Source organism: Carassius auratus, unplaced genomic scaffold (assembly GCF_003368295.1).
Source record: "Carassius auratus strain Wakin unplaced genomic scaffold, ASM336829v1 scaf_tig00003559, whole genome shotgun sequence".
In the NCBI taxonomy this organism is placed as follows: Eukaryota; Metazoa; Chordata; class Actinopteri; order Cypriniformes; family Cyprinidae; genus Carassius; species Carassius auratus.
Window position 1 is genome coordinate 1 of NW_020523529.1, and position 25,120 is coordinate 25,120.

The window sequence follows — 25,120 nt, forward strand, 5'->3', positions numbered from 1 at the left end:
CCCAGCAGTGCCATCCACTCCTTGCAGTGTGATGGGGTAAAACTGCCCCTTGTTGAGTACACCATTGGTATTGCTGTTGTCTTGTGCTGAGAAGCTTGTGGTGCACCAAGAACAAACTGGAAGTCATTCCTGTGAAAAACAGTCAAATACATTTTTATGCTATGGCATTACTCTATAGTAGTATCTATTGCTTTTAATAGCTCGCAAACAGTCACCAAATTACATGAGTTATATTTTATTGAGGAAAACAAATGCAAACAGAGAAAAAAAAAAAGATCTGATTTGTAAATGCTCAGACTGTTAAGAAGCCAGTCTCACCTGTATCTGTCTGGAGGAGAGTTGGTGTAGGACTCTGAGTATACTGGGCTTGTTTGTCCCACAAATGTGCTGTAGGGTAGAGGCTGTTTTTTGAAGAAAACGAATAGAAGTGTCATAAATTGATGGTAATTATAGAGGACAAAGCACCTGTTTCAGGCATTCATGACATTTTTTAAGGATCTGTTGGTATGGTTCAGAAACTACAAAAAAAAAAAATGACATTAATATATTTTATATTTTAAATATGTTTTAAAATGCTCTGCAAACCTCAGGGGTCGTCTCCAGAAAGGGTTGGTCAGATGGCCATGATTTCTGTGTTGGTTGGAGGAGGGAGTACAAGTTGTCCCCGGTGTAGCTGTCAGTGCCCAGTAATGCTTGCTTTGAGTGACCGGAGGACATGCTTTCAGAAAGCAGCTTCATGATGTGAGCGTTCTCCAGCGTGGCCAGCTCAGGGGAGGCGCTATTCACTGTCCTGAGAGATAAATGACAGCACAAATTGTGACCAATTTTTTATCATACTCCATCATTAATGTTATTTCACGCAGGGTTAACTGTTAGCTAAAGTCAATAGAAGCTTTGTTCAATCTCTACATTGTTTATGGAGCTTCTTTGCACGAAAACCAAAGCCAAACACAGGGCGGGAGCTGTTTGGCCACCTAACGCAGACTTTTTTTTTTCTTTTTACTGTTTGAGTTTCACAGAAGGCTTTGACATCGGGGGAGACCAACAAGCTCTATAAGCAGCTATTTTTCACTTGCACAAAAGGGTGCTGTGTAGTGACTCAGCTTTTTGGGATGGGTTGAAGCAGAGGATTACAGCTGAAACCAGCTCTGACCTCAGATAATCTTTAGCTAAATTACTCAACCTACCAATTTACTGGATAGAGAAAATGTGCCATTTTACATCTGGATAACTTACTGTCATGACATATTTTCATCATACCTTCTCTTTGTACCATTAACTTACAATATATGCTCCCATATTATATGCTTATTATGAAAGCATTTTAATTCATAAATCATAAAAAAAAGTGTATGGTCAAACTTACCTGTCCATGTACATGCTGCTTTCACGCGCACATGATGTCATCTTCTGCTCTTTAGGGTTCTTAAAAATAAAATACATTTATAATATTATTTCTGTATGTAATACAATTTAAATATGGATAGGAAATTATTATGTTTATATTTTAAATATATATCTTTGTGTTACCTTGCAGGCTTCATAAAGAAGGCTTAAAGTTGCAAGTTCTTCATCTGAAGACATTCGGGGTTTAGTCTTGCTGAGGTCACCGCTGTCCATGCTAGGCCAAGAGTCCATAATGTAGTTGTCTGGATAGCGTAAGTAGTTGAAACTCTCGTTCTGTTGTACCATGAGAGCCCTAGGTGAAAGGAGGAGATATTAGCACGGAGATATTTCCCTGAAACGTGCAACATGTGATTTTGCATGTATATGGCGAAATGATTAACAGCTTAAAGGCCACAGAAATGTGCCTCTGGTGCCACACATAAAATATTCTGTGACAAAATAATAAATCCAGGGTGCGAGAGCTGATGCTCTTCATCCAGACTTCAAACTATATAATACTCAAGAAAATCCAATCCCACAAAACATAAAAGAAAAGGACTAAATGTCAAGAAACAGTCATAAATCTGGGTTTCTCTTCTCATCTGTGCTCCTAAGGGCAGATACTCTTGTAACGGATCAACGGTCAGAAACAAACACTAAGTGTAGGAACTTAATTTATCTTAACACAAGCACCGCAAACAAAAGACATGGATTTGAAGAGGATCACTAACTCCTCAAACAGTTGGATTTGTTTTGGGACTTCTCTTAACTACTAGGATTAGCAATGAGGTGGTCTGCTATGGTAAGCTAAAATACAAACAGAGCAGTTTAGGCACCTGTGCGCACAGTAAATGAATGAGCATTCTCTGTTTATTTATTCATTTATTTATTTTAACTGTGCAGACTTTTCCAGATATACCCATATTTTCTAATTCTAGGCACCTATATAATGACATAGACCCCAAACTCTGACACATTAGCATAAGACTAAGTGTTTCAGTGTTTGTGCACTCAAGCCCCTAGGATAGTTACACCATGCTGTCTGTAAAGAGTAAGAGACAGAGTGTGCGTGTTTTGGTCCTGGTATCAATTTTCAACAGAAATGATCTTCATGTACTCATTCATGTGGGGACCCGTTTACACATGAGCAGAGGGAGAGTGGGAGAAGAGGAGAAAGACATTACTCAAGAGGAACGGACAGCTCACAGCTGTGAAACTGCAAACTATAGCACACCCCACAACAAAATCAGATGAATCATATGTAACAAAATTGATTTTTTAGTCCTACATTAACAGCTTATTTGAAAATATCTGGACAGTGGCTAATACCAAAATATGTATATTTTATCATAATAAAGTTAAAACCTTAATCTAAAATTATATATATTCAATATATATATATATATATATATATATATATGAATATATATATTCAAGATATCTGGAAAGTGATTATAGCAATTCAATTTTAGTAACGAATTGTATTTGTGTTCAACACAGCCAAGCAAAGAAAGTCCTAACTAGAGCATTATAAATGAATGCAAAATTAATGACACTTACTCAATCTCCTTGGTCATGACTCCTCTGACAGACAGTGATGATAAATCCTTAGTTTGTAATCTTGTCTCTTCTCTCAAATGTGTGGTTCTGTGTTGGTATCCTGATAAATGAAGCGGTTTGATTTGTGTCCACATCGTCTCTCTCTATTTATCCCACCTAGCAGGGCTTCTTTGCTCTGATTGGCTGGCAGCCTGAGACAGGTGTGTAATAGTACAGGTGTATCCTCCCTTAACTCTGTCAGTGCTGGAGAGAAACTTCAGCATGTGTGTGAATGTGTTTTGGGGAGGGGGGTGGTGGGGGTTAACTCATTAACACCTCATATAAAAGACTGAAAGTCTCCAGCCACAGGTGTGAAATGCATCCTATTTGGGATCAGAAACCAAAGACAATGGTGAAGGAACAAGGTTTTAACATGCCAATGAAAGGTTGTGTCATTCTCTCTAACAGAATAAAAATAGAAGGTTTTGGCTACATGTTTTTTGTTTTTTGTTTTTTTGGTGTCCCCCCACCACAACTTTTATATTATTTTGAAAAACGACAAAACAAGAAGTCATATTTACCTGCATTTAATAACTTTCCTACTGCATATCATACCATGCTTTTCCAACTCATGTTTAAAGGTGTATAATGCATAATTCTTTATCATTTATTAATAACTAATGGAAGTTGCAAATTAAATTAATATTGGTTTCCTCAAAACACTTATTACAAAGTCTAAATAGCTGAAACATATATGTTCTCAGAACATTTTACTATAATGTTCCCATTAAGTTATTTTAAAAAATAATAATTTTATCTGAACATTAAAAACATTGTTATACGTTTTAAAATAATTCCTGGTTATGCAAATGATGAGGAAACCATTTTTAACCATTACGTGACCTCTACTTTTGTTGCAACACTTAAAAATGTTTGATGAACATTTCACAAAAAAAAAAAAAAAAAAACGTTCCATGAACAATGCATAAATAATATTTTTGTGCTAATGTTTTGAGAACACAATTAAAGACTATTAATAATGGAAGAATGTTTGTTCATAACTTGTCAATAACCAAAAAACATTCTGAGGATGTTCTCTGCTGGATACATGCATGATTTGCAGATAAAAATTCTGCATATCAAATATGCATCTCTATCAGTAACTGATGCAAACAGATACAGGCTTGCCTTTGCTCCTATAAAATCTCTAAAATATTTATTTTCTATTCTTTTTTTTTTACTATGTAAATAAAAAAGTTTGAGTATATTATTCTATACTTTTTAAGTTTAATTATCTGTGTAAGATATGCACAGTCCTTGCATATCATGTTTATGCATTAATACACAGCAGACATGCTTGTGTTTATGTGTGTCTATTAATCTTAAAAATAAAAAATTAAAGTTTTAAGACCTCAGGGTATCTGGCATTGTGTCACAAAGGGTGCGTGTTCTGCAGCCTGCCTTCACACACACCCACACAGTTTCACACACGCACACACATCAGACCCCGGAGGCATTTTGGACTTGAACCAAAAAAATGTGCAGAAGAAACAGATTAGAAGAAGTAAGGAAGGAAGTCAGGAATACTGATAACGTTTTAGTGGTTTACAGTAAATGAGTTCCCGGACACAAATTCAATTTTCATATACTTTAATGATATGTGGTTCTAGGGTGTAGTTACATTGCATTTGCAGTTTAAAGTCAACTGCGCAGTGCATATCACACACACCACATTTGTATTAAAATATAGCACATTTTATCTGTCAAAATTGTCTCACTAAAAATGCATACAATCTCATATATATTATCCTTTCTTGAGTGAGTTTTTAAATACTCAAATAAATACTTTGCCATCCTGGTTCCTGCATGCAAAAAAAAAAAAAAAACAAGTCTCCACGCATCTTATCTTTGTCATTATCATATGACTAAACAGAATTACACTGATCTTATAAGCTGATTTAATATCAGACTTAAGAAAGCAAGTGTGAACAGTCTTGTGCTCTGCTGGAAGTGAGAACGCAGAGAAGGAGCTTTTCTAAAGGGATCATTTCACACCTAGAAACCATGCTTAACACTCAGAAACCAGAGTAAATGCACCATCGCTTTGGTACATGCAGGAGAAAGCAAACATAGAGAAAGAAAAAGATGGGATATGAATATAAGAAAGTTTATATCACACGCTCTTGTCCTTTCATGGTTTCTGTTGTGCTTCTTCCATCCCTGAATCCCTAAGGGTGTGACAAAAATAGCAACCACTCAGGTCTTCTAAATCTTAGAAGTTTTACATCTATTTTAAAAGGAATTCATTTCTGAACGCACATGAACCATTCCTATTCACTATTTAAAATACTTAATCCGAGTAATCTGATATGCATTTCTCCGGATATTGTGAAAACACAAATTGTCACAAGGCTTATAATTACTACTTATATTACAGATAAAATAAAATATAAAATGAGGCTCATTTTACATGGCAAATTATTTAATAATCATGACTGTCTGTACAAAGAGCTACAGGAACAATGTCACAAATTTACTTAATTAATTTTACTAGAAATATTGCATTGTGAAATATGTCTTATTCATGTAAGTGTTTATTTGTTTTAAATGTTACAGAATTCTATCTTAAATCAGAATTTGAGTTTTTGAGTAAGGATTTTGTATTCTACTGCATGACTGTGTGACTTTTAAGCATCACATCATCAGAGATTAATTTTCCATATGAACTGTTCATCATCAGAGCTGAATATAATAACCAAAATCAGTTTCAAACAGTATGTTTCAGTGTATTTATAGAGTGTGCAGAGCTGATGAGATTTAAAGCTGTGGGAACAAGACACTTTGTGCACCTGTTAATGCAGTGTGTCTGTCATATATTCATCTGCACTAGCACTCTCATCTATTAAATGAGAAGAATGATAAAACAATCTACATAACCACATCTTCTAAACTTGGTACAGTAGCACTACTTTTATTCTTTTACTCCTCAGATGAATCACCTCTGCTTGTACTATTAAAGTAAATGCATGTAATGCAAATGTGAAATCTCACTTAGCTTTGATTTGATTACGCTGAAAATTGGTCTTAAGTTGCTCTGTTGGTGAAAATGTGTTCTATTTAGTCTAAAATGTAAAAAAAGATAGCATTTGAGGTATTTTTAAGAAGAGAAATGATTCAATGATCTGAAAAATTTCGCTCAGTTGTGATTGCACATTCAAACTTGGTATGATCCAATGAAACTGCCAGATGTTACTCAAGATGTGCTTAAAATGTATGACTTAGGGTCAAACCCCCAGATCACTCTAAATCATTCATGAAGCACCAGGACACACATGTACATTGTAATGGTAAATTTACAGGTGGTAGAGGCGGGACCTGTAATATCTATTGGTCAGATCTAATCCCAGTTTCATTCACACACACAAATCTCCAAATCTAAGGTTTCTTAACTGTCACACTAAAATCGTCTTCACATTTCTCCTCAGGCTGCACTGTGACTGTCGTAACTGAAGGACATTGAGTATGAAAACACTCACTCACACTGACATTCCTGCAAGATACAATTGTCTCATATTTCCTTCCAGGAAAAAAACATTTGCTTCCATTGTCATCATTTGTAAGTCAATTTGGATAAAATAGTCGGCAAAATGACTAAATGTGTGTGAGTTTATATATATATATATATATATATATATATATATATATATATATATATATATATATATATATATATATATATATATATGGTGCAAATTTGAATGCCGCAGGGAAAAAAAAATATTTCAGTAATTCAACTCAAATTGTGAACCTCCTGTATTAAATAAATTATGTGCATGCAGACTGAAGTATATAGTTTAAGTCTTTGGTTCTTTTAATGGTAATGATTAGAGTGAATTGGTGTTTCTTTTGTTAAATGTGAGGCAAAATCTTCACAATTAAAAGAACCAAAGACTTAAACTACTTCAGTATATACTACTATATATATACATATGTAGTGAAACTAGTGTTACTAGTATGAATCTTTTATTACTTTAAGGATGATTTTTATATAAAGAAAGAAACTGGGATTTTTGCTTTTTCTAAGTACTTGAGTGAATACATCATTATAACCTAAAACATTTTATTGTGTGCTTTTTCTAGTTTTTATAAGTGTTGACATTCCACATTTGTCATAATTTCTCTATGTTGGTCTACTTTGCAGTTAATTTGTACATTTTAAGTTTACAATTAGGGACTTTTCACTTTTTATCTATACACACACATTTTTTTTCAGCGTTTATCAACTGATAACTTAACTTGAAAAGATGAAAATGCCATCATACATTTCAACAAAAATCACTTTTAAGCCGTGAAAAAAACTTTGCATTGGGAAATGTAATTGTTTTAATGGAAGAAGCTTCATTTTCTGAAACAATCCAAGTGTCATTTCTTGACATCATCTTTTGATTAGTGAAAGTGGGTTTAAAGCAGCACACACGCTGTTCTCTTTTCAGATTAGTGTCTATGTAAAGTTTGTGCTAGTGTGGTGTTCGATTTCTCTTAGCAGAGCCGCTGAGGAATAATATTTGCTAAGCTCTAGTGATGGTCTTTGGGATTCTCACTGGGAACTGGTAGCAAAATTGACAAATAAGAAGCAATCCCTCATTAGACCGAATGAAAGAGGGAAGCAGAGAGTGTGTGTGATAGGCATCAGCCTCTCTCTCCCTTTCATTCTTTCCCTGGATGGGTTAAGATGTTCCCGTGGGATTGTGAGGTTTCTGTGCTTTCCAGGATTTGTTACCACATTGGGAACAGCATTAGAAACAAAACATGTCAAGACCCCGCATACAAACGCAAGCGTACATGCTTATTGTAAATAACCTTGGAAACAAGTCCAAACCATCACCCTGCTTACCTTCAACACTCCTATAACACGCACATGTGCCCCCTACAAACACACACACATACTGCATCCTTAAAATTTACCCACACAGAAAAAAAATGATACCCCTCACCACCTCCTACCGCTCACATAAAATGTGCAAGTACTTTTGTTCCAACTTTAGAGAGCACACACACCTCTCACGTGTGCGACACAAAATCTCTCACCCAGTTTCACTCTACAAGTCCTGTCTTGTTAGAGAGAATGCAAGACATACAGGAGAGAGATAGAGAGTGAGAGGAGAGACAAGATTTTGGGATTTCATCACAAGCATTTGAAACTTTATAAATTGCATTTTTACAGCTCAGATAACTATTAAAATCCTTAATGTTGTTAGATGTCCTTGTAAAGAGGAAAATAATGATTAAAAATAATAATGACATAAAATTAAAGTTTCATTTAATAATATATTTAGTTTTTGCTTTAACATCTGATTTTCTTTTTTGGCACTATTATCTACTAAAAATGAAAGATGCCAATCAAAATCAACAACTTATCTCTAAGCCATGTAAATAAATGTCAAATAAGCCCCTTTCACACTGCATGTTGGACCCGGCATATTGCCGAAACATTTCCGGGTCGCCTTCAGTGTGAAAGCAACCACGTCCCGGGATTGATTCCCGCATTGAACCCGGGTTGGGGGTCTAGTAACATTGCGGGGTTCAACCCGGGACGAGCGCTGTGTGAACAAAAGCCAGATCTAATGCCGTGTCGAAGTGATGACTCTTTTACCGGCTGTTTTGAAGGAAGATCAACGTTCTCGCCAAAAAAATGAAGCAGAGATCAGTTAGTTCCTCACTTTCCGCGCTGACGCAGAAATCGTCTGCTTGCTTCAGTGAAAGTATAACGTGAACACTTTACCCGTGTATCTGCCCGAATGGCAGTGTGAAAGGGGCTAAACAAAGCTGGGTCGTAATACAAAACAAAAACTAAGTAATAAAAACTTTTTGTTGTTGTTATAAAAGTAATAGTATAAGAGTAATATGATTTAATATAATAAAAGTAATATGATTTTTTATATTTATAATTAATAAAAGAATCATTCATTAATAAAAGAAAAAAAATATTGAGAGAAAATAAGTATAATTTAATATTATACAATTATTATTTTTTAACATTATATTTATTTTATTTTGCACTTTCGTTTAATTTAACTTGAACTAAAACATCTAAAACAGAAATAAAAATGATTAAAAACTCTATAGTAATATTTAAAACAAACTAAATAAAATAAAAACTTAATTAACTAAGTAAGGATAAAAACACACAAAATTACTAGAAGTTTAACTAAAGTTGAAATCCAAACATAATAATGATCTGAATAATCATAATAATAATAAAAAAAAACTACAATAGTATTTTAATGATACTAACACTGGTTAAAAAAAAAAAGTTAGCTAACAAATATGCCATCGCTATCAACCCATTTAATTTGAAACATTCCACACTGAATTTTTTTTAATTCTAAAATGGCAAGAAAAACACTGAACAAATACATACAAAGGCTGATATATTTTAGAAACATAGTTTTTGCTTTTAGTTATTTTTACAGTTTCCTGTTAATATATTTTTATACACAGAGGAGTCTAAATATCTGAATGTCTGTATTTCACATTTTATTTATAATCTATAAATAATATATCATTATAATATATAATATTTTGAATTTTATCTTCACTATTTAAGTGAAATTATTATCTGAAAATATATATATATACATAATCAGAATTCCAGAATTTTGTCATATATTGGTATTTCGTCCTTTTGCTTTGATGTCACATGATCAGTGTCACAGACACAGACACTTTTATCTGTAAAATAGATACAGTGAAAAATCCTAAATATTTCTTGTTCCTTTTATGCTTCGTTGCTTCTTTTTTTTTTTATTGCCAAACTGTGTATTTATTTTAATTTATAAATTCGATTTTCAATCACTCACTGTATACCTAAAGCTTAAGATGTTTTTTAACTGTTTCTTTTCATGCATTCTAATTAATGACTTCCTGCGTATATCACTGTATTTAATCCCAAGGAACAATGTGCTAGGAAGAGGATCATAATCTAGTGAAGCTCCGTGGATTAACCGGTGAAGGTGAGTCATGGAGTGAAAGAATGCAGAATGCACCTGCTCAGACACCTGCTGAAGAACAGAAGAGACTCCACTAAGACAAGTGCCATGTCATTATGGCTTTAGTACACTGTAAAACACGCCTGTAAATGAAAGGACAGGGCTAAGGAGAGAAAGGGGCCAACGTGTAAAGCGGAGGAGGTAGGAGTAAAAGGTGCTGGTTTGTGCCCACAGTCACACAACAGGTTCAACCTGAACCGAATGCTAACAAAGGCTGTGATTACAAGGTGCTGAAAAAATGAAGGAAGAGACAAACAAACAGAAAGAAAATGAAACAGGGCCTTTTGTTTCAGCGTGATGGCTTTTGAAAAGTCAGGGCTCTTCGTGGAAAGCTCCAATTCCCCTGCGCATGTGCTGTGTGTGTGTCTGTATGTCCATCTCTCCATCTGGATTAACCTCTCTTCACCACACACACAAGACGGTTAACACCAAGTCTGCACAAGCAAACCATTACTGCATTAACACTGACCTAGATAGGTGACAATTCACTCGAAAAGTCATCAAACACACACACACACACACACAGAGGTTTGCTTACCCATCCAGTTAGGACATCCCATAGATGTCTATTAAAGACCTAAATCCTACTCCTAAAAAAAACTTTTCTAAATTTAGAATAAAAATATATTATGTATTTAATTTATTAATATATATATACAACATATATATAACACATTTTATATACTTTATTTTATTTAAAATATTTTTATGTTGTTGTTATCTTACCCTAACCCTAATGTATGCATATAAATAACCTGCTAGAAATCATCATATGCACGTACAGTAAGCACACTTTTACATGCACATATGACATATAATTGTGTAAATATAAAGGTTAAAACTGTGCATGAAATTCTTATTTAGTCCTTTATGAGATGCTGAAATAATGAAATGATAAATAAATTCAATTACCAAAGAAAAAAAAAAAAAAAAACAGAGGCTCCATAGGCCCATATGACACATAAGAGTGATTATTATGCACATTTTGTTTCAGAAGATATAATAATATTTGATATCTGCATTGGCATGCAGCAACCTTCAACCACAGAAAAAATAAAAACGAATGTGAAGTGCTGCACTGTGCTATCCACAGGGTCTTATACTAACAGTCGTACTGTGCTCAGTTACAGCATTACTTTTGTGTATTCATCAAGTAATTATTCGTATGCATAGGCATTATAAAACTTTTACATTCTTGCCATGAGAACATTTTAATTAGTGTTTCCAAGGGAAATGTTATGACACACGATGAAGGTATGGTTACGCCCTGTTATCCTCTAATGACTGTCATTCTGATTAACCAAGTCTGCCGCGTTATGCTTCATTTCTCCCTCATGGCTGCGCTCACATTTGGACTGAGGTGTCATTGTCATTGTTGTCTCTTGGATCAATGTTTAAATACCTTTGAGTGGGTACTAAGGCAAGTCTAAACCTGTGGAGGTTTTAGGAAAAGCCTGCCTTACCACAGCCCTCTAACGAACCTTCATTCCATCGCAAAAAAAAATCAGGTATCGCCAGAAACTCACTTCCGGAATAAAATGTGGTGGCCAGAAATAGAGTGACATGAAGCAGCTAGTTTCTTTCTCATCATCGCTACTGCAAACGCTAACGTTCACGCATTCTTGACTAATGAAACAGGACTGAGTTTATTTGCTATTTCAAAAACCCTTTTGTCAGAGAAGTTTTCATTACCTTTGGTCTGTAACTAACGTTTTCGTGCTGGAGGGGATTTTAAAGACAGCCACCCACATATGACAAGACAGAAGAAGTGACGTGAAAAGAGAAGCTGAATTTTAAGTCTGGAGGTGAGAGTCTGTGTAGAACCGCTCAACTGTGACTAACTGATCTGAATGGCCCCATAAGGTCTATGACAAATGATGATCTATTTGGAATAATTTATATTTAAACAAATAAATAAAGAAATAGAACTAAAAGCAAATGATATAAAAATAAAAACATTAAATTCAATATTACAATTATATAACGCATACTGATGGCCTGCTAAAAAAGTATTGTTTCATGTGGGTGTTGAAATCAAGGTGTGTCAAACAGAGAGACTGAAAGGAATCGTTCGCACAAAGAAGTTTGCTGATAATTGACTCATCCTCAGGCCATCCAAGATGTAGATGAGTTTTTTTCTCCATCTGAACAAATTTGGAGAATTTAGCATTACATCACCAGTTCACCAATGGATCCTCTGCAGTGAATGGGTGCCGTCAGATTGAGAGCTGATAAAAACATCACAATAATCCACAATTAAGCTATGCAAGTCCAGTCCATCAATTAACATCTTGTGAAGTGAAAAGCTGCTCAGTTTAAAAGCAAAAACAGTCTAGAAAGATTTCTGAACAAATGTTGGAGAAAACAACACAGGAAGGACATTTTTCACAGGAGGAAGAATTATTATGGATTATGGAAGCAGTGATTTTAAATAAAAAAATATATTACTGATGGACTTGTTTCTTATGCATCTTTCACAAGATGTTAACCTTTTTTTTGGTGGGGGGGGGGGGTTGTGTTGTCTTTATCATCTGTTTGGACTCTCATTCTGATGGCACCCATTCATTTCAGAGGATCCTTTTGGTGAGCAAATTATGCATAATAATTTTTTTTATTATTAATAAATGTAGGTTAAAATTAATAATTTCTCAAATTATTAACTTAAATTATTAATATAGATTTCAGTTGTAATTTTTTGTAAAAGCTTGTCACTTGTAAATTTAAGTGAAACTGGAGTCATATCAGCCAGCATAACATGAAGAAAACATTACATTTGAATGGTTGTCTTGCTGAATTTTAAATGACAGAGGCTGTAAAGGAAGCCATTGAAGGATGAGCCTGCAGGTATCACCGGTAGAGTTGTAGAAATGCCTGACTTATTAGAGGGATGAAATGCGACAACTGGTCTGTCAGCTAGTCTGAATAACCCCCTGAGTGTTATTCAGTATCATAAACGCATAGAAAGGATCACAGGGCCATGAAAGCATACAAAGTATCATAAGACACTGTGCCCTTAAAAATATGTCTAGTTTAGTGAAATTCAAGTTCTGTTTTGTTTATGCTATGTTTACACTGCTTGATGCTTATCTGCTGTAGGCTATCTGTGTTGTGGAAATTCTCACTGATAATAAGTCTCTGAGAAATTCAATAGCAACAATCAGGAAAACCTGTAACAAAATGTGCATAATGTAATATGATATTTTCTGCTGTTAAAGTGGGTGGGAGAAAGGTTAATTTTATATTAACATTAGCTATTGCATGTATTCTAGCTTGTTTCAGTGCAACAAAGAAAGAACTGACTGATAAATGAGGAAGTATTATGTACCAGACCAGAGGGATACATTTTACTCACACTTTCAAAGACTCTCAAGAGACGTTATGGGGTTATGAGATATGTTTAATGAAATAAGTGTTTCTCAGAATTTGCTAAGGGGAAAATTAAAATAGAAAAAAAATGGTCCTGGAGATGCTGGATGAGAAATGTGTTAATATTTTAAAATTGGTCTTTTATAATCTGAGCACAGATTGTGACATTGCCAAAGAGACACATACTGTAAGAGAAAAAGGAGAAAAATCAGAGAAGCAGGAGACCTAAACTTCATTTTATATATATATAGTATGCCCTATGAAATGCACTAAAGTAACACACTTATTTTGCTCCAAACACACTTTCTTTCTTCAAGTGTAACACAAAAAGAAAATTATGAAAAATTGTACTGTTCATTTTTTGTTTGTTTGTTTCCAAAACATTTAAGCTTCTAATAATATAATTTAATTTCAAAAGACTTTGAAGTTATATAGGCCACTTTAATTAGTGTATTTTGTGCTTTTGCATTCTTTGTGAAGCTTTAAAGTTGCAGTCTTAGCAAAGTTGCTATTAATATTCATGGATAGAAAATACACTTCACAGTCTTAAGAATAACTCATTATGAGTCAGTCATGTTTCCATTTGTAGATAAATTATATGTTTAAATTGAGTTTATGTTCCTTATAATTGTGTCACATAAACCTAATAATCATGATGCAAAAGCAATGCACAGATATTGCTTAATTAAAATCATCATTACAGGTCTTTGCTACTAAGACACTTTGAAACAGGTGCTGCTGTCACATACAAGCTAATTTTGTATTATTTAGAGAGCTTTTGACTGACTCATATGCAAAGTATGTTTTCATTTCTGAGGTGTGATCTGAATGTGCTTCATATAAACTGAAACAAACAACAGAAAAAATTGCTGTGGTTAACAGGAATGCTTTAAAGAATTCTTTTTCAGAGAATATACACTTGCAACATGAAACAAAACCACAATTATTACCAGATTTCGTTAACAACCCAAGTAATCCATACATACCAAAAAAACAACAACAACAAAAAACAAGTTCTGAAATTAAGTTATGTGTAATAAAATGAAGAAAGGGAGGTGCAAAAAGGCATGGAAAACCAAGACACCAGCTGAAATCTATCTGGAATTAGAAACCAATCCTGCCGTCAGTGGAAATTAATATTAGCTGGTTCAGTCCCAACACCTACAGTACCAGGAAGATGAAGATAAAACAAGGGTAGACATTTCAGCAGGACAATGATCCCAAACACAGCCAATGAAACTATCAATTGGTTTCAGAAAAATAAAATAAGGCTTCTAGAGTGGCCCAGTCAATCACCTGAACTGAATCCAATAGAAAATGAGAACTAAAGATCATAGAAGTTCATAGAGGCCCACGGACCCTTCAAGATTTGAAGACTGTTTGTGTGAAAGAATGGGCCAAAATCATGGAGGAATGCATATGACTAGTTTCTTCATACAGGAGGTTGCACTTTATTTTACAGTACGTGTACTAACATGTACCTATAGTGTACTTACAGTGTATTTATCTAAGAAAGTTCTGGTAACACAAGGTAACTTCATGGGGTAGGTTTAGGTTTAGGGGTAGGTTCAGGGTTAGTACCTATTTATTACATAGTTATTGTAATTACTATAATAAGTACATTGTATGTACATGAGGAACAGGACTGTAAAATAAAGTGCTACCGTCATCTTGAAGCTGCTATTACCAAATATTTTTGTATGAAGTATTAAATATATGTCAGTAGTTTAGATCTTTTTCTTCCACAACTTTTCCTTCCACTCAACTTTCTGTTAACATGCTTGGATACAGCACTCTGTGAACAGCCAGCTAATTTGGCAATGAATGTTTGTGGCTTAACCTCCTTGTGAATGGTGTTGATGATTGTCTTCTGGACAACTGTCAGATCAGCAGTCTTCCCCATCATTGTGTAGCCTAGTGAACACAATTGAGACACCATATTGAAGGCTTAGGAAACATTTGCAGTTTTTTTTGAGTTGATTAGCTGACTGGCATGTCACCATATTCTAATTTGTTGAGATAGTGAATTGGTGGGTTTTTGTTAAATGTGAGCCAAAATCATCACAATTAAAAGAACCAAAGACTTAAACTACTTCAGTCTGTATGCATTTAATTTTTTTAATACACAAGTTTCACAACTTGAGTTGAATTACTGAAATAAATTAACTTGACATTCTAATTTATTGAGATGCACCTGTATTTATTATTTGAATATAAATACACACACATATGGCATATTGTCACGATACGCTACTGGAAGGAACGAAGGAGCAATGGATAAATTAAACTGTAATTTATTAAATCCAACACACAGGGTAAATCCACACTTGGAAGGGAAGGAAGACACACAAACACAACTGATCGACAAAGAGGGAAAGCACAGTTTTGAGTGGCTTTTAGACTCTAGTTTATGATTTAGTCTTGCCATTGAATAATATAATTATTATTGCCTCTTATGACAAATTGCTTGTGATGCTCCTTATTTGTAAATTGCTTTGGATAAAAGTTTCTGGTAAGTGACTAAATATAAATGCAATAAACAAGTAATAATTGGAATGATTAATAAACAAATGAATGCATAAATTAAGGCTAAAATAACGGAAAAGTAATTGCACTAATCAGGCAGTGCATCTCACGATATGTTTCATAAAATAATGAATGAGTCAACAATTATTATGCAGGCTTAAGCCCAAAATCACAGTAGTAACATGTCTACAGGAGGAATAATCGAAAATAATAGAGTTTCTGGAAGTGAAAAGTGTCAGTGTTGTGGAATTGTGTTTACATGTTTTACCCATCTTAGATTTCCTGTGTTTGTGAACCTTTACTTGTTGGAGTAAAATCTAAATCAAAAATTTATCTTGGGTCTCCTTGTTCATCCCATTGAATCATGAAAGCATAGCCAACCGTGACAGTAAGCAGTGCCCCTTCTACCCGTGTTTTGATTTTTCCCATTTGTTTCTCCCCACCTTAATTGAGGAACAAGTCAGGTTCATAGAGTATGCGTCCTTCCATAGTGGCCTGGGCTCAGTGGAGAGGAGAAGACCATGGAAGCCGTCAAGCCATGGCCTCCTGCATTCCCTGTTCCACCATGGACTCCTAAACTGTCTGCTCTGCCATGTCATTTTCCATTTTAGGCTTATTTCATGCCGCTTCTTTGAACTTGATATGAACGTGATTTTTGCATATTTAGAGTCTATTTGAAAGGTTATTTACTGTGCCACAGATTTTTTGACAATGACAGGCATAAACAATTTTCTGGTATATGATACTTGCATAATAACAGAACCAAAAATAATTATGTACATGACAAATTGTACAAAATTCAACTGCAATCTCTTCACTTCAGCTGTTAAAACCTTGAAAACATAAGATAAAACTTGTTCTTTCTCTAAGAAAATTTAAATTGAAAGAGGCCATACTAAAGTTCGAGTCCCGGGCCGGCAGGAATTGTGGGTGAGTGCATGTACAGTTCTCTCTCCACCTTCAATACCACGACTTAGGTGCCCTTGAGCAAGGCATCGAACCCCCAACTGCTCCCCGGGCGCCGCAGCATAAATGGCTACCCACTGCTCCGGGTGTGTGTTCACAGTGTGTGTGTGTTCACTGCTCTGTGTGTGTGCACTTCAGATGGGTTAAATGCAGAGCACAAATTCTGAGTATGGGTCACCATACTTGGCTGAATGTCACTTCACTTAAAGATTTTACTCTGAAGTTTAACAGGAAGTTACACCATTCCATCAGGAGTGCTGTTCCCCTCCTGAGGACAGGCCTTAAGGGAAATAATGTTTTTTTTTTTCCGGGTGTCAGTGCAAAGGAATAATTTACCACAGAGATAGCAGCATTATTAATCATTCATGATTAGTGTTGGAAACATCACGGCAGGGAAGCATGATGCTCTGTAACTGTCTGATGCAACTACAGGCTACTGTGGCATCTCTCCAGTGTTTTGTAAAATTCTTGTGCTTTTTACAAAACTTTTGATATTCAGATCTTGCCTCAAGTCAAATCCTCATTCCTGATATATTCCATGGAACTAGGACAAGAATTCTGACACCTTTCTGTCAGAAATGTTTTCTGTTTCTGTGTTTTACAGGTTATTTTTTATAGCTAATAATAATAATAATAAACCAAAGTTTTTATATAATTTTTTACTATTATTTTATTATATATTATTTACATCCCGTGATAACTAGGATTTACACAAGCTCCAGTCTGGATCCAGAACACCTGAGAAGAGACGATGCTGACCATCAGAGGACCTCAGATGATGCTAACCATGAATCAACAAACAGAACTAACAATTATGGCTACATGTGTGACTGCATCATATAACAATTATGAATTATTAATAATATTAATAATGTTCATCATCTGGCTGACTACGTCTTCTAAACTTTTTCTACAAATTCTGTCATACGTGCACAAACTGACAGTCACCACTTATAAGCTATTACTAAATATTGTAAAAACATAATTTTCTGTAAAGTTGCTTTGTACTGATTTGTATTGTAAAAAGCGCTACGCAGTACAAATAAACTTGAATTTAATTGAAATTATTTATTGTATAAATTATTTATTCTATTTATTTTAAATGTTATAGAAATTATTGTTAGATAAAATATTTTCCTGTTTATTTCCAATCCATTTGAGCTGATATCCAGACTTATCGATTAAATGTTTCTAGTCATTTTGCATACTGAACAGGAGTTAAAAACAGTCCTGGTATTTACACTGGATGATCTGAAGGGTCGCTTTCCACAGGCCTTTCACACCCAATGACTTCTGAACATCCATACAGTGATGAAACATTTCTAATAACATCAGTAACTATTATAACATGGGTGTACCTCTTCTCTACGAAAAAAAAAATGAAATGACTAGTTTCTTTTATCCTTAACTAAATGGTGAAAGGTCACAGATTTGTTTCATGTCAGTCACACCATAACCTATTTATATTTACTCATTGTCACAGAGTTTTAGGTCACTGGCAAGTGAAAAAAAAAGTTGGAATACGCCTGTTTCGCCTACAGGAATTAGTGGACCCTAAAACAGCAGGAATGGTTTGTGCGTCATTTCAGCCGTGCCAAGATATAATTGATGAATGTCAGTTATTGTTCCTAGTTAGAGTCTCATAGCTCTGGGATATGATAATGGAAAATTGCAAAATATCAGAGTTGGAACATTGTATTACTCAAGTTGAAGTCACAACTGCTTTAAGGCAGTCTTGGTCTCATAAACATGTTGTTGTGGGTATGTGGGTCATTACTCTTAATTAACTAAATAATTTTCAACAAAGTACAGATGATAATTACCTCAAGCACAGATTGGCACTATCCTTACCACTGCAGGGAATTTACAAGACCTCTATGGCTTTGAAATACTTAGCTACTGTATAAAATCTGAATTTCAGTTCATCAAATCAGATCTTAGTCTGGATCTCGGGGGTCTTGTATAAGGATGTAACCAAACATTCAAAACTGCTTCCCCAAAAGTTAAACTTTATTAAACGATATATTGATGATCCACGCTTGTCTGTGGTAGTTATGTGATATATTAGTTTGGTCTAGGTGTAGGTCTTGAGAAATCTTAAATCCTGTTCTTTCTAGAGGTAACTACTCTCACATAAAGCTGTATATCCAAAGCTTAGTTTTATGCCATGCGGTGCGGTACAACAGCAGCCAATCATGACCACACTTAGGATTTTTATTTTATTTTTTAACGAAGGTGCACTTGTGCCACCTGCTGTCCAAAACTGATTCCAAGCGTATACCAGACCACTTTTTTTTTTTTTTTTTTTTACAAATAGTAAGCATGATATTATAAAAAGGTGAGATGTTGTATACTAATGTAAATAACTGGATAATATTTGAATTTTTTAAGTAAACAGCAGAACAATATTTTCAATTCCAAAGTAGCCTACATATTACAACAAAGCGGTTTTACAGCCTCCATACGGTCACCATAAAAATAAAACTCGTCAAAGCAGTATTTTAATTATTATTATTATTGTGGATTCACTTGTTCATCATACACCGCGTTGTTTTTTTTTTTTTTTTTTTTTTTTTTTTTTTTTGCTGTTGTGGAATAGAATGCGGTCCTCATCACATCCATCAAATTCAACGTCACACAGAACCAGTGTACAACGTCACAAGTCACTTGACAGGTGTACCCGGAAAGAAGTACGACTTTTCGAAAATGGCGAGTCGCTGCCAAAACAGAGGAAAGTAGAGCTGACTTTCGTCCAAGTCCCGACTGGACCGAGCTGTGAGACGGGCTCGGTGATGCGTATATAAGGGGAATGTCATCTGATTTAAGGATGAACGGCGTGAGGATGGCACGAGAGGAGGACGGTGTGACGGCAGACTCTTACACCGTGAGTCTATATGACGTGATGTTTGTAGTGAAAAATGAAAAAAAAAATAATAATAAAACTGCAAGTATCAACGAAACTTATTTTACGAATTTACAAAAGTTGAACTTGAAATAACTAGTATTTTTTTTCTAAAATATGGCTGTTTTTGAGCAAGGCAACCATTAAGTTCCTTGTTAATCCTATTTGGTTCCTGTTATAACGTTACAGTATATTACATTCCTATTACATACACATGTACCGTAAACATCTGTATAGTTTAACATGAGTTTCCGGATGGTTGCCTGATGATTTATGTCTCCTGTGTTTTGTTTTTTTGCACAGCAAATGCTGTAAACCATTATCCTGTCCATGGGTGACATTTCAAAGTCTTAATTTTGTGATTTATACACAGGAAAACCTCATTGGAACATTGTTAGCTATCTTTGGAAACCTGTTGGTCAGCATCTCAGTCAGCATTCAGGTAAGTGTGTATTTGCAGCCTACATTTCTAAATTGCATTGTGATTCAGGGTCAGGGTGTGTTCAGGTTACGCCCTGTCAGGTGAAAGTCAGACGCTTTTGTTTACTTCTCAACATGTTGTTTTATAACCTGGCTGTTGTTTGTTACAGTAGCTAAGGGAGTGGGTTTAATAAAAACGTGTAAAAGACAAACACACGTCATCGCGAATGGTGTTTTATCTTGCAGAAACAAAGTCATGTGGCGTTGGCAGGAAATAAAGACCCGAGGCAATACTACTACACTAAGACCTGGTGGTCTGGCCTGATGCTGATGGTTCTGGGGGAGGGCGCCTTGTTTGTGTCTTACGCATTTGCACCGCTCTCTCTTATAGCACCACTTAATGCCGTGTCTGTTATATGTAGGTATTCATAGTCTGACTTACTGTTCACTTCTGTTTTACTGTTTCACGTATGACATAATTTAAATATTCATATAAATTTTATATGTAAAACAGAGTATTATTTTAGTATCATGATACTAGTATAGTTTTATAAATATTTTGAATTACTTTTCATTTTAATTTTAGTTAGAATTGTGTATTTTTGACATTTTATTTTTTTCTGAAAATATGTCCATGTAGTTTATATTATTTTTTATTTGAGTTCTGCTAGATGAAGCTAAATTTAATGAATAATTTCTTTAGCAGCTTGCTGAAATATGTAATTTTCTTTCATTTCAAGCAACAACCAATGGTTATTTTGATTTTCACAGCAAGCTCCATCTTGGGTTTCGTGTTTTTGCGGGAAAAGTGGAAGGCTCAGGAATTCTTGAGTGAGTTCTGTTCGTCTTTCTCAGTACATATAAAAGGCATAAAAGAAACAAAATCTGATAAATCATACTGATTGCCTTAAGTCGCATAACTCACAAAATAATGCTAGCTTTGATGTGCCAGCTGTATTTTACCAGCTATTTATTCAAAAGATTGAGGCCATGAATTGCTAAGCAAGAAGTAACTAATTGCTAATATATGGTATTAGTAAAATAATAAATTAAATGCAGAGCAGTATAACATCCTTGTGTTTGTCTTTGTAGAGCGCTACATCTTAACTTTCCTGGGCTGTGCCTTGACGGCAGGCGGTACTTACCTCTTTGTGACATTTGGACCAAACTCTCACGAGAAGCTGAATGCGGAGAACATAGTAAAACATGTTATCGGCTGGCCCTTCCTCTTATACTTGGTAATACACACCCTCATGTTTTAGAAAGCTATTGTGTGCTTCCGAATTTGAAATTGCATATATCAAACCAAATTTGACGAAGGATATAGTTTGGATTTACAGTGCACAGAAATATTTGTTTTGATGTCTTAAGGCTCTTTATTTGAATGGTTAATTTTGTATTGTTGTTTTTTTTTTTTCAGCTTCTGGGGATCATTACTTTCTGTCTGGTGCTGTATTTCTATAAACGGCGGAATGCTAACTACCTCGTCCTGATTCTGCTGCTGGTGGCACTACTTGGTAGGACAATAACACAGCATTCGTTGTTTGTGGAGCCCGTTGTGTGCATGCAACATTATTTAAAGTACTTGTTTACCAAAGTAGCTCTCCTGACAAGGAAGGAATGCACAGATCAACGAGTCATTGTCTTATTTTGCCCTCATAGATGTACCAGAGACCAAAATAATGGAGTTGACCTTTCCCTTGACCTTTGCCCTTTTAGGTTCAGTGACTGTAATCACAGTGAAGGCGGTTTCAGGAATGATTGTGCTCAGCATCTTGGGTCCTCTACAGCTGTCCTATCCCATTTTCTATGTCATGTTCGTCTGCATGGTGGCAACTATCGTCTTTCAAGCATCGTAAGTTATTTTGTTTGTTGTGGTAATGTTCTGTTGTAGGACAGCGAGCTTGCAGTGTAATGCTGTATGTTTTTATCTGACCTGACTTTCTTTATTAGATTTTTAGCACAGGCATCTCACCTGTATGATTCCTCTCTCATCGCTTGTGTGAATTACATTTTCTGCACAACATTTGCAATTGTGGCAGGTAGGACTCCGAAATGTCTTTCTCTGTCTCAATTAAGACAACAGGGTTGTCTTTGTTTTGTATCAGTGGTCTCATTCTCATTCTTTTTCTTTTAAAACAGGGGCCATATTTTATCAGGAGTTTAACCACGAAGATGTTCTGCACATATGCATGTTTCTTTTGGGGTAGGTTTTTATCCTAGTAGTACATACACTACTGTTAAACGGTTTGGGTGAGATGAGGTAAAAAGAAATTAGTGTTGTTGAAAAATGTTGCTCATGTTCACTGAGGCTGCATTTATTTAATCAAAAATACAGTGAAACCGTAGTATTGTCAAATATTTTAATATTTTAAACATTTTCTTTATTTCTGTGATGTGAAAGCTGAAAGTCTTCAGTGTCACGTGACCTTTCAGAAATCATTCTAATATGCTGATTTGGTGCTCAAGAAACATTTCTTACTGTCATTGATCTTGAACACTTGCTGCTTAATATTTTTGTAGAAATGTATTTTTTCTTCCCTAAAACTTTGAATGGTAGTATGTCATCTAAAATTGCTAAATTTAATAATCTGTGAAAAAAGCTAATTATTTTGTTTTCGAATTAAGCAAAAATAAATGTTTATATTCATTGACAGCCCTAAATTTTACATTCACTTTATCAAGATGGAAAATTCTCACTCTATTATATAATACTATGTGATGCTCTGTAACACATGCATGTGAGGAAGACAACTATTTGGCCATGAAATTCCACACAAGTTTGTTTTCTTAGCGGTAGCAGTGACTAACAGACTAGCGGAGAGGCCCTTGGAATCTAGGATTTGTTACCATGTGTCTATTTAAACATTCCTGCAGGTGTGCTATATGCTTTCTTGGAGTGTTCCTGATCACTAAAAACAAGAGGAAGGCCAAAGCTTTTGAGCCATATGTCACTATGGACATGGCAAAAGGTATGACTTGACATTTCTGTCATCAAGCCAAACAATTAATCATCCTATTAGATTAAACACTTCTTGTCTTTTCTGTCAAAACAGGCATCCCGACCATTCACAACAAAGGCTGGGCTGTGCAGCCCGATTATAGTGGCTCTTTTTCATATGGAGCACTGGAGAACAACGACAGTGTGGCACCTGTGACGCTTCCAGTGGACCAAAAGCTGTCTGTCTCTTCCAGTCCTGTTAGCCCATACCAACCATCAGAATTGAAAAAAGACTGATCTGAAGTGCAATTGAGACTGATTTTACTTGAGAAATGCTACTGTGTGTTGACGCATCACTGATTTGCTTATTCACAGCACTTCTAGAGCACGGTTCCAGAATACTGGATCATTCTAGAACTCTCTAGAACTTCTCTCGTCTGATCCTGTGCCAGGAAGCCAAGCTATAACAGACTTACTGTATGTCAGAACAGCGGTTCCTAACCTTGGTCCTGGGGGCACCCAAACACTTTTGCTTTGTCTCTTTTTTCTGACACACCAATTTCAGGTCTTGAAGTCTCTGCTAATGAGCTGATGACCTGAATCAGGTGAGTTTGTTTAAGGAGACATGCAAAACGTGCGGTGTTGAGGTGCCTCTGGGACCAGGGGAACCACTGTGTTAAAATGCAAATGAGGTCTTTCATTGGTGGCGTTGATTTTAACCTAAGATATTGGCATGTTATCTTTGTATGATACTCATATCTGTAATCATACCTTAAATGTGCTGACTGACATCACTCTCGGTTTCCTATAAAAAATTGCAAAAAGCTAATAATGATAACCCAAAAGCCTAAAAATACCTCCGAAAATTTGGATTCTGCTACTACATTGTACCAGAGTTACTATAGCCAGTCCAGCTTTATCAACCCAAGACCAAAGACAGCTAGTTATATACAAATATATATTTGGCACTGACTCAAATTACGCTATTCTCAAGTTCCTACGCACAGTTCTCTAATTTTCCACACTGAAGTCTTCAGGCTTGAATGTCTGCTGTGCCTGTTATTTATTCTCTCTGCTTGTCTGAAGCATACCATATAGACATTTCTATATAAATCTGCATGTTTGTAGGTATTACATTGGATATCTGAACACTGCTGGTGGTTGAAATGTACTGATGCCTTATGTAAAACTTTAAGAAACACTGGCTGATATTTTATCATAAATGCCATTGCTTAGAATAATGTAAAAATATTTTTTGTTGTTTTGTTGTCTTTTAACACAAATAATCATTGATGTTGTACTTCATTATACCATTGACAGGGACAACATTGTTGAAGGATAATGGCAAACTGGACTAGTTATGTTAAGTGCAATTACTACTGTGTTAAGAAATGTAATTTAATTTTTTTTTTTTTTTACTTCGTATTGTTTATGTTAAAACAACCATTCCACAAGGACAATAATTTTGCCTTTAATCAAATTAAATAATATAAAATAAAAATAAAAACACCAAGCTTCAGTCAGTAGGTAGTTTAAAGCTTACCAATGTATTAAAGCCTTGAATCTCAGTCATATTGGTGTGGACTGCTGTTTAATAGAGTATTGAACTGGAAAATTAATTTAGGTATCACAAGAACTGACTTAAATTTGAATATGTTAAACAACCTTTGTGTAATGTAAGAATATTGTTATTTCACTAATTGTTGTCTATGTATCAAGGACCATTTCTGTATTATTAAGGAGCCATATATGTACAGTAGTCTGCTTGTGCAAGTAAAGTTAACAACATGCGGACAAATTAATTATTAGTGGTCCCAACATCCGGTGAAAACATCCTCATGCGAAGGACAGATATTGTAATGCCCATTTCGACAGGGATTTTGATATTAAGGATAGCAGTTGCAACCAATTAAATGTTTCAGTTAGACAGTTTTTTTTTATTATAAACGTTCAAAATTAGTCAATGCATATGGTCAAAATGAATGTGTCAAAGATAATCCATAATGCATTCTGATGTGATACACC

General features: G+C 35.0%; 2 protein-coding genes across 2 annotated transcripts; one reads left to right on the top strand and one right to left on the bottom strand.

The window, feature by feature from the left end:
- Positions 1-11: 11 nt before the first annotated feature.
- On the bottom strand, positions 12-3,053 carry LOC113070242 (grainyhead-like protein 3 homolog; the record flags this gene model as incomplete). Its single annotated transcript, XM_026243467.1, has 6 exons — positions 2,947-3,053; positions 1,531-1,699; positions 1,367-1,425; positions 586-790; positions 319-401; positions 12-129 (listed from the first exon to the last, which is right to left on the bottom strand). Coding segments are annotated over exons 1-6 (651 nt in total), but the record flags the coding sequence as incomplete, so codon positions are not given.
- A 16,438-nt stretch (positions 3,054-19,491) lies between these two features.
- LOC113070244 (NIPA-like protein 3) lies at positions 19,492-24,775 on the top strand. The gene is made up of 11 exons (XM_026243468.1): positions 19,492-19,716; positions 20,108-20,176; positions 20,401-20,572; positions 20,926-20,985; positions 21,247-21,392; positions 21,575-21,671; positions 21,874-22,009; positions 22,108-22,196; positions 22,297-22,360; positions 23,032-23,126; positions 23,211-24,775. The coding sequence occupies exons 1-11, from the start codon at positions 19,642-19,644 to the stop codon at positions 23,390-23,392; spliced, it is 1,185 nt and encodes a 394-aa protein (XP_026099253.1). The 5' UTR covers positions 19,492-19,641; the 3' UTR covers positions 23,393-24,775.
- Positions 24,776-25,120: the final 345 nt, after the last annotated feature.